A 13,994-nucleotide genomic window follows, 5' to 3' on the forward strand; every position below is an offset into this window, starting at 1 on the left:
TGGCTTCAGAAGTGGACGTTCTACAACCACTGCCTTATTATCCATAGCATCAAAGATAATGGAAGCTTTCGAGGCTGGCGAATCAATGGCTCTTGCGCTCTGTGATCTGAGCCGAGCATTCGATTGTGTGCCGCATAAGATACTACTTAGCAAGCTAAATTCCTATGGGATCGAAGGAACAGTTCACAAAACTATTTCCAGCTATCTCGAAAATAGACAACAGAGGGTATCGCTTGGTGGGGCTACTTCAGGAAGTAGAGAAGTCATGCATGGAGTACCACAAGGTTCCATCCTGGGACCTTTGCTCTTCTTAATTCTTGTGAATGATTTAAGACTGGGAGGCAGGGCAGTGCTGTTTGCAGATGACACTACGCTCCTGTCCAGAGGAAAGCTGATACACTCCGTGCTTCAGGAAGCCGAGGACTTGTTAGCAGATGCCAAGAGGTGGTTCACCACAAACAAACTAAAATTAAACGAAGAAAAAACACAACTGATATTCTGTACTCTAAAAAATGGAGATGTCATAGAGGACTGTGATGAGGCCGTTAAATTACTCGGTTTCTGGCTGGACCCGAAGTTAAATTGGAATTGTCACATAGACAAAGTCTGCACAAAACTCTCCAGGGTTATCTTCTTGCTGAGAAAACTGAGAAACGTGGTACCAGAGCGGTGCCTGGTAACGGTGTACCACGCACTTTTTCACGGCCACCTAGCCTATGGTATTCTGCTCTGGGGCCATGCATCAGCATGCAGCAGAATACTTGTTCTCCAAAAGAAGGCGCTACGCATCATTACATCTTCAGACCATCTGGAGCATTGTAGGCCTATTTTCAAACGCCTCAGGGTATTAACGGTTCAAGGCCAATATGTAATGAACTCGCTTATATGCGTAAAGGAGAATGAATCTCTGTTTGGGAGAAGACCCCCCACCCCCCCCCCCCCCCACCCCCCCCCCCCCCCACCCCCCCCCCCCCCCACCCCCCCCCCCCCCCACCCCCCCCCCCCCCCACCCCCCCCCCCCCCATAATTTCCCAAACAAAAACATAAAATCAAAATAAATCACTTAGGCAGACACCAAAGCCCAACATCAGCAGATGTAACTAATAAATAGTCAGCCTGGTCAGCTGGTCACAGTCAAAACAGTTGCTCGCACATATGTTTCTTCCTACCATACAAAGAGGAATAAAGTTTGATTTATTGAGTAATAATATAGTTCGATTGATAGCTTTTAAAATCATTCTGTCATTGATTCTCGGTTTTAAACCAAAACATCAAAAATACACAAATAATAACCAATTTCCGAAACTTCTGCTTACTGCTGTATATATATAGCAGTGCCAGTATTGCCATTTAATATGAGGTCGGAAGATAAAATAAAAATGTTTTGCAATAGTTTATTTGATTGGCTAATTGAGAACATGATCTTTTTATCTAGCTAATAGTCATTAGCTTAAGTAAAACATTTTTTGTTTTTTACATATAGAATTCATTTGGTTTAAAGCTTTAATTTAACTATGAAAATATTGTAGTCCAATACAAATAATTTTTTTTTCTGTGTGTATATGAGTATGTATGAGAATAAGTGAGTATGTACATATAATTGAACCAATGTGAAATTATTGTATACTTATGTATAATGTATAGGTGGGAAGTTGTGTATTCATTGTGTATTGTTTGTTTGAAAATAAATAGATTTTATTGTATAATGAAAAGATGAATAATGTTTATACTGTTGTTTTTTGTTTTTAATTGTTAATTCTGATAGTAAAGCTGGATGTGATTTCAGACACCATGGAGAGTGACCAGAGTTATTTTAGTGAGATCTTAACTAAAAAAGTATTGTATTAGGTTATTAGTAATTAGTCTACTTAATCACGCAACTGGATATGTGATTAGGCTATTCCTAATAATTTACTAATGTAATACATGTACTTGTATGTATATGAAGTAATAAATCATTAATCTCATACATTTTACAAAATGTGTAGGAAATATTTGGTATTTAATCAATAAATAAGCTAACTTTTAATGTTTGTTATAGTTGCTTGTTGGAATTAAAGACACCAATGACAATTTGGTCGCTTGCACACTGAGAGCATTGGCGGAGTTGGTTCCAATCCTGGGAGGCTCTATTGTGATTGGGGGAAAGCGAGCTAAATTGTTTGCAGATGGTAGACCAAAGGTAAGTTCTATAAAATAATATCAATATTTATTCACGAGCTCCTCACGTGTGAGATTTAATGGGGTGATCAACCGAGGCGGAGAGAGAAAGAGTGGGGACAGAGCCGAGCAGTACCGATAAATCCCGAAAATTCCTGACAAACTCTGTACATGCGGCTAATAGCGACCTCAGTTCGGAACGGTTCTGATTTCTATTATCTTACGAATTAATGAGTCGTTTTATATCCGAATTAATGAGTCTTCAATAAATTTGTGTAATTGTAATTGTATCATAAATCTTTATATTCGTAGCATTAGAGATCAGTAGGACTAAATTATTTTCATCATCCGTATTACATAAAATTTCTGTAATATAAGTGTAATATTTCTTACATAAATATAAATGTTTAAAATTGTAAACCAAAAATATACTCATATATGATCTTAAACTGAATTTGTCAGTTACAGTAATATAATATAATTAGCAAAAATTTGTATTTATTAATGATGTCACGTGCTATGTTAGGTATTTAAGTCAGGTAGTTGTCATTGGTTTTGTCATATTTCTATTATTATGTTTTTGGTTGAATATTTACTCGCAAGTTTCTTTTTTAATCTTTTTTAATACCCTTAGTTTATTACAGCTATTACATAACTCTTATTACAGACTTTGTAGTGTAATTATTAATTTATTTACTACCAATTAAGGACTCCACATTATAATATGTTGCTTTTGCCCTATTAATTTGAATATATTCCAATAGCACAAAAAGATTATGACATTTTATTCGTTGTGCACCATCTCACATTTTGTAAAGTGTCTTTGGAGTTATAAAGAAAGTTCAATATTAATATAATTAATTCGATATAATTTCTATGTTTTGCAGATATGTTCGTGTAAAGTGTCTTTGGAGTTATAAAGAAAGTTCTATATTAATATAATTAATTCCAATTTAGAAGTAAGTAAAAAGAATACGAGTAAAGAAACTCTAAAACAATTGTGGTTAGAAAAAATGTCACTATCACATTTAGGTTATGTTTATGTTTATACTGATGGATCCAAAACTGACACGAGCTCCTCACACGGGCTATCTGTAGTTGGCAGGAGGGGCCCCTTCATCCCCACTCTTTCTCTCCGCCTCGGTTGATCACCCCATTAAATCTCACACGTGAGGAGCTCGTTATTTATTCTTGTATATTTCCATAGCAACAACGTTTTATTGTCTCAAGTATTTTGTCAAGTACATAAAAGTTTGTCAGTCTTGTGTTGACATTTTAGTTTATTGCAGAAAAATATAATATTATACATGAATTTAGTTTATAGATTCATGGCTTTTCACTTGTTACAGTTAAAAAAATATCTTAAATATATATATGTGGGCAATTTTGATGAAACAAAAACAGTAAAACAATTGTATAACATATATTAAAAATATATTGTACTTTATTTTTACTCTTCATTTTATTGTTAAGAAAATCTAATTATGAAAATCTGTCTGAAAGTGATTATTGAACAATAATTTTTTCTAGAAACTTGCGAATGTACATTAGGCTGGCTATTAAGGGGGCATGTTCTCCTGTAGAATGCCGACTTTGAAGATGCTTCCTCAGGTGACCATGTCCTGTAATCAGACACTGATCTACTTAAAGAAAGTCAGATGCCACTCTGGGGGAAGGCAACTGTAGGACCATTCTACTAATTCTCAGACCTGGATGCAACCTCCACCTTCTCTCATGTTCAGCGTGAACTCACTTTGAGACAGCACAAGGATTCACACCTAGAAATACCACAAAACGACCTAGGTCCCATCATGTTAGACGCTGAGCCCAAGTTGGCCAGGGCATCAGTTCTTTCGTTCCCAGAGATCCCCTCATGACCAGGAACCCAACAAACAGCCACATTGTTGATTCTGCCAAGGGAAGAAACGAGTTGATAACAATCACAGATAAGTTTGGAGTTGGTACCCCTCCTGGCCATAGCCCAAATGACAATGTCCAGGGGGGGGCAAGATTGAGACAACAGCCTAGAGCTGCGTCTGGCTCAGTTGGAAAAGCCCCAGTAATAACAAGGCAAGCCATCCTTTGGATGCTATCCAGACTAGTCCCAAACATTAATGCAAGTTTAACCACGGAGACATAAAGCCAATACTAAAGCCTCAGCTTAAGTCCCCAAGACCCACCTTCACACGTCTGCATTGCATCAAAGAACATTTCCCTTCGGCGATAACTCTTTCCAGATGGGGTTCCCAGTTTAGAATCCTATCAAGGATTACGCTCAGCTACTTGACCTCAGACTTTAACTAAATGGAAGAGCCTTTCAATAAGAATTGACCAATACCTCCCAACTGATTCTTCTTAGTGATTTGACCTTCGTTCTTATAACTGCAGCACAGTGGTTGTTTTACTGTGGTATTCCTATGGTAGAAGCTTATCTGTTGTGTTGTTTCTACAACATATACAACATTTTACATAACTTTTGAAATTATTCTGCATATTAAGTTCATTTATGACATACTGAGTAATAAATTATGCTGTTAATTATTAGCCTATGATGTTATTAGCCAATGGCGCAGTGTAGTGGGTACGGCGGTTATCGCAAGATAACCAGATCAAGCAACGTCGAGCGTGGCCGCTGCTTGGATAGTTGACCGCTGAGCGATCCTGTCCTTGCAAGCGGCCCGCCTGCCCGGCCATTGGTGGTGGTTCGGAAGTCACCTTTAAGCCGTTGGTCCCCCCCAGGTTAAGTGTTAGAGAGGGCTTCTTAGCCCTAACTTCACCTGGTAAAATAAGACATTCTTTACTTTTTTTTTTACTTTTTAAATTGTACATATTTATGTAAAATTGTTAATTTTCTTTGGTGGAAATTACATTATCTTAGAATATGAAGTTTCTATACTTTTACTGTGATTTATAACTATAAATGAATGTTTTTAGGCTGTGAAATCTGCGAGTAAACGCTCAAGCCAAAAAGATCATTTTAAGTCTCAAACAAATTTGATGACTGGTAAGTGACTTCTATGATTTTATTTGGTTAATACATTAACTTGAATAGCATTTGTAAATTAGGCTAACAAATACATGAGATGTATTCTCGCTATATCAAAATAAATAATTTCATGTTCAAAACAATTTTTAATTTTAATAAACTGTAATCAGTATTAATCTGAAGCTACCAAGGTTAAAGTTCCATTTATTAGGATAAGAATACTTTTACAAAAAAACTTCAAATCAATTAGAAAAACACATTCAGTTTTAAATGAGTTGAACAAAAAGGATACCTAAAAGTATAAAATATTGATAGGTAAAAAAATATATTCTTTGATGTGTGAATAAAACAACCATTCCAGTTAAATTGCCTTCCTTCCCAGTTTCAATAATTTTGCAGTGTCATACTTAAAAATTCTTGTAACTGTTGATCATAAAAAGCTAACATTTTCTTTATTCTTTGCCTAAATAACTTTAGTATTAGAAAAAGTACTAAAAAAGTCTATATGTTTGCTTGAAAAATGAAAAATAAAAAGTCTTATTTAAGTTTTTCATATTTTTGAGTTTTGCTTTGAAAAGACTATTGAAAATCCTACTCATTAAGAACGATTATAGAATTAACTTTAAAAGAACGATTATAGAATTAACTTTAAAAGTAATATTTGTGGATTTTATTGTGAATTATTGCAATCATTCATTCATAAATACAAATATGGAACTCGCATAAATGTAACAAACATTTTTTTAAATAATTCAGATTTAGGTATTTAAAAACTAAAAATGTACTTATCAGACATAAACAAAAGTACAAAACCTTAAAAGAGTATAGTTTACTTAAGAATTGTAAACATTTTTTACAAGTCAGGCTTGTGTAATTCATAAATACAACAAAAAAGAGTAAAAATCTATGTTTCAAAAAATTAATCTATTTCTAAGTGTTTGAATATATGGCATTTTTACACATAAAGCCATGGGACTTCTCAGGTATGTATTCTGGCAGTTTCCATATATTATTTGCCTTATAATTATGAGTCTTATCCAGTAGTCCACAATTTCATTATTTGTAATTATTATTACCTTTGTTATAAAAACACAAGTATTATATGAAAAGAGCTGTTTATGATAGGAATTGCAGGGGAAACGCCAAAATGTTCTGTGGTAAGTTATTGTGTTATGCTACTAATAAACTATAAATAATGAATATTTTAAAAATTGAGGTTTTTTAGAGTTTTAGTGCTTTTTTGGAAAAAATTGGATTTATAATGTAAAATTATTTCTACTATATTCTGATATCAAACTAATTAAATATACGTGTTAAATATACACAGGGCCAATACTAATAAACATACAAACAAAAGGATATTTAAAAACCAGGGTTTATTTTAAACCAGAACAAACATGTCCACTGAAAACCAATTTTTTTATTTTTTACTATAGAAATACTTTTCTGTAGTACAAATGTTAGACAAAGTAAACATTACAGCTCAATTATGTTGAATTTAAATTTTTTATAGGGTTGTAAATGTATACTTTTTACTTTATGTAGTACCAATACCATAAAATATATGTTATGATTAAAAAGTGTATTTTCAGAAATGGGAGGAAGTACAGAATTAGTACTACCAGAAAGACCATCTCCAGATGGAGGGGAATACATTCCTAACTCTACTGTTAGTGAAGAAGACGAAGCTTGGCCTGAATGGGAGGATAAGGTACAGTTTAAACATAATATTAGTGCATTTGAATGGAGGGGTTGCCGGTTGCAGGCTGAAGCACGAAGCGTGATATTAACATAACCACAGTTTATTTCTCATTATCTGTTGGTTATTTGTTAACATAAGTAAGTTAATAACACTCTAGATTCTTCACCATGTAGAAAGTGGTGTTTTACCATAAAAATATCCTATCCATTCATCAATCGAACCAAACAATAATAAATAAAGAATTAAGGGAATTATAAGGTCCTCCCTAGAACAATTCCTTACAGGATTCTGCACCTATGTGCTTGATAAATTCTTGGTTGTCGGAGGGTAGATCAAAAGAAGAAATACATTATTTCCAAGGAGCAACAATGTGGGACACTTATGATAAGTTACTGTCAACATCTGCAAGTTCTAATAGGAACTTCTGTCAGGTTCTGGTAACAGTATGAATGTTGAATGGCTACTAATCATGTTGAAGTTAGTATTAGATGTATCTATTAAAAAAGTATTATGGAAAAGTCAAGTGCACCTTATCATAGTCACTACTATAGTCCAATGTGAGCTTTGCCTCCTCTCTATGATTTGTCTCCATTGCGATACAGTCCTTGATTCGTCAGTTGATCACCACACTGTCCTCAAATCACTCTTGCACATGGTTCTGTCCATTGGAGTCTAGGTCTTCCTTATTTCCTTATAGCATTAAGATTTTCTTGACATTCTCTGAATTGCCTAAACCAACTGTTTGGATTTAATAAATTACTTCATTGTTCAGTATTTTTATTATTTCCTTGTTGGTGCAGATACATTGGTCTCACTGCTGCACTTATTCTTCTCATTCTTTTACACTCAAATCTTCTTGAAATTTGTTGTGTAAGAAACTTGTACTGTAAGTACTCAATTTTCTTTTCCATTGGTCATAACTAGCCGAACTAATGTTTTGTATAATTCAGCTTGATTTTCATAGTAATCAGTTTGGTTTTCAGGAGTTGTAGTTTGGCGAAATACTTTTCTGCTGCTGGACAGCTTCCGAGTTCTGATCTAGAATGGCAATGTTAAACTTCTTGTGCTGGTGCACTAAATGAGAGAGGAAAGTAATCTAACTCATCACTCTCACTATCATAATTATTTGTAAATGTATAAAACAATCATTATAACTAGGTAACTAGTGGATTTTCCATTGTATGTCATTATTCCCTACTCAATAGTATGTGTAAAACAAGTACCATCTGGCTACTAAAAGTGATTATTGGAGTCTGCTTTCACATACTCTTATCATTTACTAGGTAAAAATAATATTTTATTCAGTTTGTGTTTTGATTAAATAGAATCTATGTAAATTGATATTATGTAATTGTCTTGCTTGCCATGTGTACAGACAGAGGCTCAGTCGAGTGATGTGAAGTCTGACGGCTCTGGCGGCCATAACAGCGCTGAGTGCATCACTGATTCCTTGACCCCTGCTATGGAAACTATGGAACTGAAAAGTAAACTGAAGGCTTCTGATGAATTTGAAGACATTTTTCGGGACATGGAACCAGTTATATCAAAACCTCAAATCATCCATGTTAAAGAAGTGCCTGAAGTTACATCTAACAAGTTTGCTTTGACTACTGAGGTGTGTGAAGGTAATGATGGTTGGGGTGAAGATTTTGAAGACTGGAATTCTATTGATGACATTACAGCAGCTAAAGACTTTTCAGTAAACAGTTGAGAAACCTTAAATTTAAAAGTAACAAAGCATTTTGTGATCATTTTTCTTAAAGTACATTTTAATAACGTTTTACCATTGTTGAAACAGGTTTAGTGCTCTTCATGTATATAGTTTAGTTTTATTACTTAATAATTTGTCATTCAGTAATTTATGTTGCTATAAGTCTGCGTTTTATGAGGACCATCTGAATATGTTGTAGAATTAAAAAAAAAAAATAACATGAGGAAATAAATTGTATATTGTACAATTGAAAGCCACACTCTCAGGTTACTATTTTATGGTTTTCAGAGACACATTGAGGCATTCTTGTCATAGCATTGAATTCACTTTTCAATCCCATTGTCATAGCACTTTGCCACTGTGAGTTCAACCAATCAATCATGATTCACACGAGTTTGCAATGGTAGTCAGTCAGTCACTCGAAGATTAAATTTTAGAACCAAACGTCTTTCGTTAATTTTGGATACCCTCTGTAATTAGAGTGTCTTTCCAAAGTTATTGTTGCACCTCATTTCGCTCACCACAAGCTTATTCACAAATAAACTTTACTTTGGTTTGTGTTCATTTTTATATTTGTTGTCTTTCCACTATCTTTTTGTTTTGCAATTCATGTCCTTCACCTCTCTCATCCCCAGTCTCAACACAAATAGTAAATAACACAGTCTACATATCGTGAAGCTCATTCACTTTGGTTCTCGTCATCAATGTCAGTGCACCATTTAAATGTAATACATCATTGCCTCATTTCTTCATCAAGTGTGTTTTCAATGTAAACTTCACAAAGTTATTAGTGGCTGTCAAAGGGTTTATAGATTTTCACAAAACAAACATTTAATTATAAACCGTATTTGGTGCAACTCAGGAGATGTTTCTGACACTACACCTTACAGAAAGAAGTGTGCAAATTGCAACATACTGAGTTGTGGCCTCAACCGCACTTACTTTTTTTTAATTCTCGGGTTTGTTCGACAGACATGATGACGGATCCTAGACCAGGTTATTCTGGTGTTATTAATAAAACTCTCTCTTGGTTGACCGAATGAAATGATATGCTTTATTTTATGAACAATTTAAAATTACTTTACAACTTAATATAAACTTATACAGTACTTTAGAAATTTAGAACAGAAGAAAGCGATATCATGTGAGCTTCATATGAAAACCCAGCACGACTGCTGTGAACATGGGCTTCACATCCCTATCTTGGACCAATCCCCCCCCAAAGTGGCATCATCCTGGACACTACCTCAGTATATTCAGTAAATTCCTGCGTGTTTACTGCGCATCTGTTCTACACATGGAAAGTTTTCAGACTTACCGATGACAGACCTGGACTTATAATGCGTATGCTATATTAAATTGTATATTTTCTCCTCCTGCATTGCTTAGCCTAATACAGCTGACTGCATGATATTCATTGTTCATTATTACAATTAGATTAAATTTTATGTTGAATAAAAATAAAATATAGTACTGATAATAAATATTTGTAATTGGCTGATCATATAAGATGCAACTGGTCTGGCCTTACAACTATATGCTGAGGGTCATCACAGAATGCTCAGACTCTTTAAGATGACAGCAATAGCTTATCCCTGCTACTGCTACAGCAAGCAGTAACGTAAGTTGCTTTTTAAATGGGACTCATATTTTCAATTATGGTATCTTATTATATTTTATGCATTTAATTCAAACCAAAAACTGTTAATTCTTATATTTTATTATAAAATTATGTTTTTGGTACCCAAAATTGTACAAACATATTATGATAATAGATTTGTATTAAAATCATTGCATGGCAAATGGTGAGCAGCAAAGATCTTTATAGTAGGTGTGTCTGTAAATTCTAGGCTTTATTATAACTTAGCCTTGAAGTAACCACCTCATACCAATCACCATAAAATCATATGGACCACTCTGCTTCCTGCTTGCATCTTGTGCCCAAGTTATATTAGGGATCAAAAGTACGAGGGTCTTTGAATAAGTCCTTAAAAAAAGGAAGAAAAACTAGTTTTTGGCAAAATTTTTCCTTAATGTAATCTTCTTTCAGATCTAGACATTTTTCCAAATTTTTTAATCTATCCAAAAAATATTATTTCAGAAGTTCTTCAAAATAAGCATTCTTTTGCTCAATAACCTCATCGTTTGAAGTGAAGCGTCGTCAACCAAGCTATTTTTTCAAATTCGGAAACAGGAAAAACGTCACTGGAGGCCAAATCTGGCAAATACAACAGATGTTGCAGCCATTTTGGCCGCCCACCATATGATTGTAGATCCCTGTAGTTACAGGGAATTAAAGTTTTAATTCATCGATCTTTCAAAATCATTTCCCAGAATGGAAAATTACAAAATCATTTCGGGAGTAGACACTTCCACTGATCGTCCCAATCATTTGTAGATGAACGACCATGTTTAAACTCATTTACCCAAGATGTGCCATGAACTGCATCCAACTCAGATTTAATTTCTTTAGGTGCTAAGCCTTGTAAATAAAAATATGTTATCACCACTCGAAACTCACTTTTCTCCATTATTATAAACAAACAAAAGTTGTTCACTTCAATCGTCAGTAGCAACAAAATACACAATGGATTGAACTGAAATTTTGACAGCTGTCTTGTCATTGATGCTTACTTACAAAATTGTTTCAACCCTATGAGTGCCATCTCTAGGATTTTCTAAGGACTTATTGAACGACTCTTGTATGCAGGAATTGTTAACTTATCACATCTGTGTTATACATATCAGTTTCATGGTCAACTTTTTAAACTGAATTTTGTTTCTCCAAATTGCCTTTTGTTTATTGAAGTTAGAATACTTATTTAAAAATATTTTGATTTGTGCTGATAACCTTTAGTTTGTAAGTTTAGAAAGCATTTGTATAATATTCATTGTATTTTAAAATCATGTCTATTTGTATAAATGTTACACAAAGAATAAAGTTTATTTTGCTGTTACGTGTTTTTTTCATTACTTAATTATAATTAGTATCATTAACTTAAGACATAATGCTTGTTTTATTGTTTATGTTTTTAAATGAACCCTTTATCTCCTCTAAATAAAACGTTGTTTGTTGCGGATATTTGTATGTGATAATCTCTTAGCTCTTTTTGACAAAATGTGAGAGTTTATGTATAAATCCTCTACTAAACATGTTTCATGTCTGTATTTTTTTATTTTATTCAATGAATTCTATAATGAAATATAGTGTTAAAAACTGTATATAAATATACATATTCAAATCATTGTGGAGAGTGCCGCGAACAATAAAATGTAAAATGCCAAAGTTTTAAATTGATTAAATTAGATATCAAAAGCATTCCTAGTTCCTTGATGGTCTTCTACACATGATTTTTTGAACATGATCAACATTGTTATCTAATGTGGAAGCGAAGGTACATTAAGCTCATCTTCTTGATAATACAACTTCTACGAAAAGCGTATGCTATTTGTGCACTTCCATTTGTATTATAGCACCTCTCCAGATGCTCTTTCCAACATTTCAAGGTTCTCAAGAGTAGTATCCTCTACAAGATGTAGTACCCACTTGGCGGATGTTGCTTGAATATTTAACTATTCCAGAAACTTTTAGGCTCTTACACTCCGTTTTCATTTACATTTTAATTTACACATTACTTAGAAAAATAGTTGAAAAGAATTTGTGTCTATCTAAATAAAATTGTATGTATTTGTAGCATGTAAATAAATATCTTTATTTTTAGGAACAGGCTTAAAAATTATTGAAACTAAATTTTTATTTACATATTTTGTTAAAGCACTCAGGTCACATTCTACGCTTTTGAATAGGTAGAGCAGTGTACTCGTAAGTGGCTGTTTGCCTTCTTCCTTGCTTCTAATGTGTCAACTTCATCTACAAAACTTTGAAGCAAGGTGCCCATTTAATATATCACAACACGAATGCAGTATTTCTTGTGGCATGTGTAAAAACTTATATACTTGTATCATCATATTTATTAAAAGTTTTATAGCTAAATTCGTGTCAATTAAAAAAAAATTATTGTAAAACACAATAAAAATCACAAAACTGGAAATGTAGAGTCAATGCAGTTTTGTGTTATTATATCATGTAGTATTTTTCACATATGATAAGTTGTTTTCGGATATTGAAAAATCAAATTTAACCCTTTTAGGGTAACAAAGATATACTTTGGAAGTGACTACTTTTTTCTAAAGGGTTTATTGAAGAAAATCAAGATGAAAATGGGAGAAAAATTAAGAAACATTGATGAAATTCAATAGTTTTATAAATATATTATTAATACATTAATAAGACGTAGATATTATTTTTTTATCTTATTAATCACAATAAAATTGTCCACAGCAGGACAGTATTCAATAATAATTTCATTTAGTATAAAAAGTAAAAAAAAAAAATTACTTTGTGTTTTAATTTTAATTTTGTTAATTACTAAAAGAACAAAAAATAATTACAGTATTAGAAAGATTTTTCAGTTCCTTCTTTATTTTTTATGAGTACAAAATTTGATGTTTATTGATGGATAGTAAGGATAAAAAAAACACACAAAAATATACAACACAATCACCAGTACGGCGACACAGCTGTAGTGAGATAGTGTAACGGCTTTTACACAATGTAAAAAAGTTTAGTTGATTTATCCTATAGCTGACTGCACAAATATTTGGATATGCGTCAGCATAGAAAATTATGATTTGATTATGTTCCATTACTTATAATATTAAATTTAGCGGGCTATGAATAGCCCGTTCATCCTTTTCAGACCGACTACTGCAGACTATGTGTAGATTATATTAGTCTTCTTGGATAACAAACTTTAAGGTCTATAAGTCCTAAAAAGGTTAAAGAACATAAATTCACTTTAAAGTAAGAATAATTTTATTTCTGTGAAACATTATGTACATACGTATTTATACAAAATCATTTTCAAAAGAAACATAAAAACTACTTACCAAAGATTTTGTTTAGTTTCATTACTTTATATTAAAACAAACCAAAGTTAATCCGGTTCTTACTATAACGAAAGCAATAATCATAAAACTAAAATATTTGTATTTCTTAATGTTTTATTTTATTTCATATATTATTTGATTGAATTATATAGTTTGTCTTATTATCTGTTTTAAGAAAACGTAAGATATGTAAGTGCAAAGCTTGTGTAGAAATTCTATTAAAAACTTTCAGACTCATCACAAACAAAAAACAATAGACTAACATCAAATGAAATAAATAATTCTCTTATTTAATAGTAACAGTGCCCTGACTTCACAATCTAATCAGTAGCTTTTCTAATTTATATCCATGTAATATAGTTTTGTTTATATAATTTGAAGTAAAAACATATTACATTTGCGTTGTTTAAAAAAAATTAACACAGGTTTTATACATATCTCATAAATTCTTTAAAAATATGCGTTTTTGTTATTTTTACTTTAAT

At 32.7% G+C, this 13,994-nt stretch overlaps 1 protein-coding gene across 1 annotated transcript; it reads left to right on the forward strand.

Annotated features, from left to right (window-relative positions):
* The first annotated feature begins 2,011 nt into the window (after positions 1 to 2,011).
* LOC124360379 lies at positions 2,012 to 11,516 on the forward strand. The gene is made up of 4 exons (XM_046813957.1): positions 2,012 to 2,182; positions 5,095 to 5,164; positions 6,739 to 6,857; positions 8,224 to 11,516. The coding sequence occupies exons 2-4, from the start codon at positions 5,158 to 5,160 to the stop codon at positions 8,557 to 8,559; spliced, it is 462 nt and encodes a 153-aa protein (XP_046669913.1). The 5' UTR covers positions 2,012 to 2,182; positions 5,095 to 5,157; the 3' UTR covers positions 8,560 to 11,516.
* Positions 11,517 to 13,994: the final 2,478 nt, after the last annotated feature.

The sequence above is a fragment of the Homalodisca vitripennis genome, chromosome 4 (assembly GCF_021130785.1).
Source record: "Homalodisca vitripennis isolate AUS2020 chromosome 4, UT_GWSS_2.1, whole genome shotgun sequence".
Taxonomy (NCBI): domain Eukaryota; kingdom Metazoa; phylum Arthropoda; class Insecta; order Hemiptera; family Cicadellidae; genus Homalodisca; species Homalodisca vitripennis.

What these genes read in the sequence shown, in the direction of transcription:
- LOC124360379 (XM_046813957.1), top strand. An exon ending in GGCCTGAATGGGAGGATAAG is followed by an intron (nt 6,858 to 8,223) that starts GTACAGTTTAAA and finishes CCATGTGTACAG; the next exon opens with ACAGAGGCTCAGTCGAGTGA.